Below are 1,588 nucleotides of genomic sequence, written 5' to 3'. Positions count from 1 at the left end.
TCCAAAATGATACAGGGAGAAAAACTGGTCTCGGGTGGGTGACCTCCAAACCATACAAGGAACCTCCAAATGACGGAGAAAAACAATCTCCCGACCTGACCTGCACGAGTTCGTGTTCTCTAAAACCAAAGAATGAATTTTAGGAACAAACGGAGGTTATGAGCAGAATATATTTATTGAGAGAAAAAATGCTCCTGTCTGAGAGAGGGATAGGAGGGGGGACCCGAGTGGGTAGTTCCCCCAATATTTCTTTTTCATATATGGAATAATTGAAATTTTTACTATGTAACAAGGAAATAAATTGAATTATCTGCAAAGTGTGTATTATCTATTCCTCCACCCATCCCTAACCTCACCTGGTATCTCCTCCTTGCTCTTTACCAGGAATATCACCTTTTAGTGCCTTAAAATAGTTAAATTCCATTTTACCACAAGGCCTTGGCAAGTGCTGTTCTTTGCTTGGACTACCTTCTACTATTTTTTTCCTTTGGTTCAATCTTCCATGCTTTAGCATAAATATTGCTTCTTTAGGTATACCCTTTCTAACTCTTTGGATTAGGCTAATTTTTTCTTCTTGTACTCTTAACATTTCCATTGCATAATTATTAGATTATAAGTAAGTAATTTGGGAAGCAAGAAATGCATCTGATTGGTTTGTCACTGATTCCCAAGTAAATAGTTGTGACTCAATAAATATATATTAAGGTATTCAGACAACTTTTTATCTAATTTTCTGTGATATATGTGTAAAATATATATACATAATTTTTTCATTCAAGTAAAATGCTAACTTTTTTCTTCTCAAGAGTTTGGCCGAATTGGAATTGTTATGTACTCATCTCTACGTAGAGACTGATCTTTCGCAAAGAATAGAGGCTGAGAAAGCACTCTTGGAACTTATTGATAGCCCAGAATGTCTCAGCAAGTGTCAACTTTTATTAGAACAAGGAACAGTAAGTATTTGGTAACATGAAAACTCACTATATGTATGTTAGTGTTAATGAACTCCTGTGTATTAGCAATGATACTAATATATTTTGCTACTTTTGAAAAAGGCTATATTATTTCACTATCAATGAGATTAATCAGGGAAGGAATTGAAAGTCCAAGTAAGGGTTGGCAGGATAGCTCAGTGGATTAAAACACCTGCTTAGGCAGACACAAGGGCGAGGGATTTGGTGTGCCATACAGCCCTGCCCCTGGGTGCACTAAGACAGCAATTGAGACTGGGTGTGGTGGCGCCTGCCTGTAATCTCAGTGCTCGAGAAGCTGAAAAGCAGGAGGATCACTACGAGTCTGATCTATGTAATGAGACCCTGTACTAAATACATTAAAAGAAAAAAAAGTCCAAGTAAACATATTTAGGGAAGACCTAGGAGGTAGAATTGGGAATTAAAATAGTTCCTTAATTCCTCTTGTATTCTTTTTACTGCTTATAAGAAGACAAAAATTCCATTTTAGAAACAGCTTTAAAAAAGAATCTAGGGGCTGGTGAGATGGCTCAGTGGTCTAAAGCACCTACATGGAACAAGCTTGGCAAAGCACAGGGACCACGGTTCGATCCCCCAGCACCACATGCCAGCCAGCC

General features: G+C 37.9%; 1 protein-coding gene across 2 annotated transcripts in view; it reads left to right on the top strand.

The window, feature by feature from the left end:
* The window catches only part of Ranbp17 (RAN binding protein 17), a 390,835-nt gene that overhangs the window by 15,263 nt on the left and 373,984 nt on the right, over positions 1 to 1,588 (top strand). For both annotated transcript variants that reach the window (XM_004637026.2, XM_023721795.1), the window contains exon 2: positions 807 to 953. In XM_004637026.2, coding sequence (XP_004637083.1) covers positions 807 to 953 — 147 coding nt within the window. The remainder of the gene's footprint in view (positions 1 to 806; positions 954 to 1,588) is intronic.

Source organism: Octodon degus, unplaced genomic scaffold, assembly GCF_000260255.1.
Source record: "Octodon degus isolate 3935 unplaced genomic scaffold, OctDeg1.0 scaffold00085, whole genome shotgun sequence".
In the NCBI taxonomy this organism is placed as follows: Eukaryota; Metazoa; Chordata; class Mammalia; order Rodentia; family Octodontidae; genus Octodon; species Octodon degus.
The sequence above is the reverse complement of the archived record's forward strand: the minus strand, read 5'-3'. Positions and strand labels throughout refer to the sequence as shown.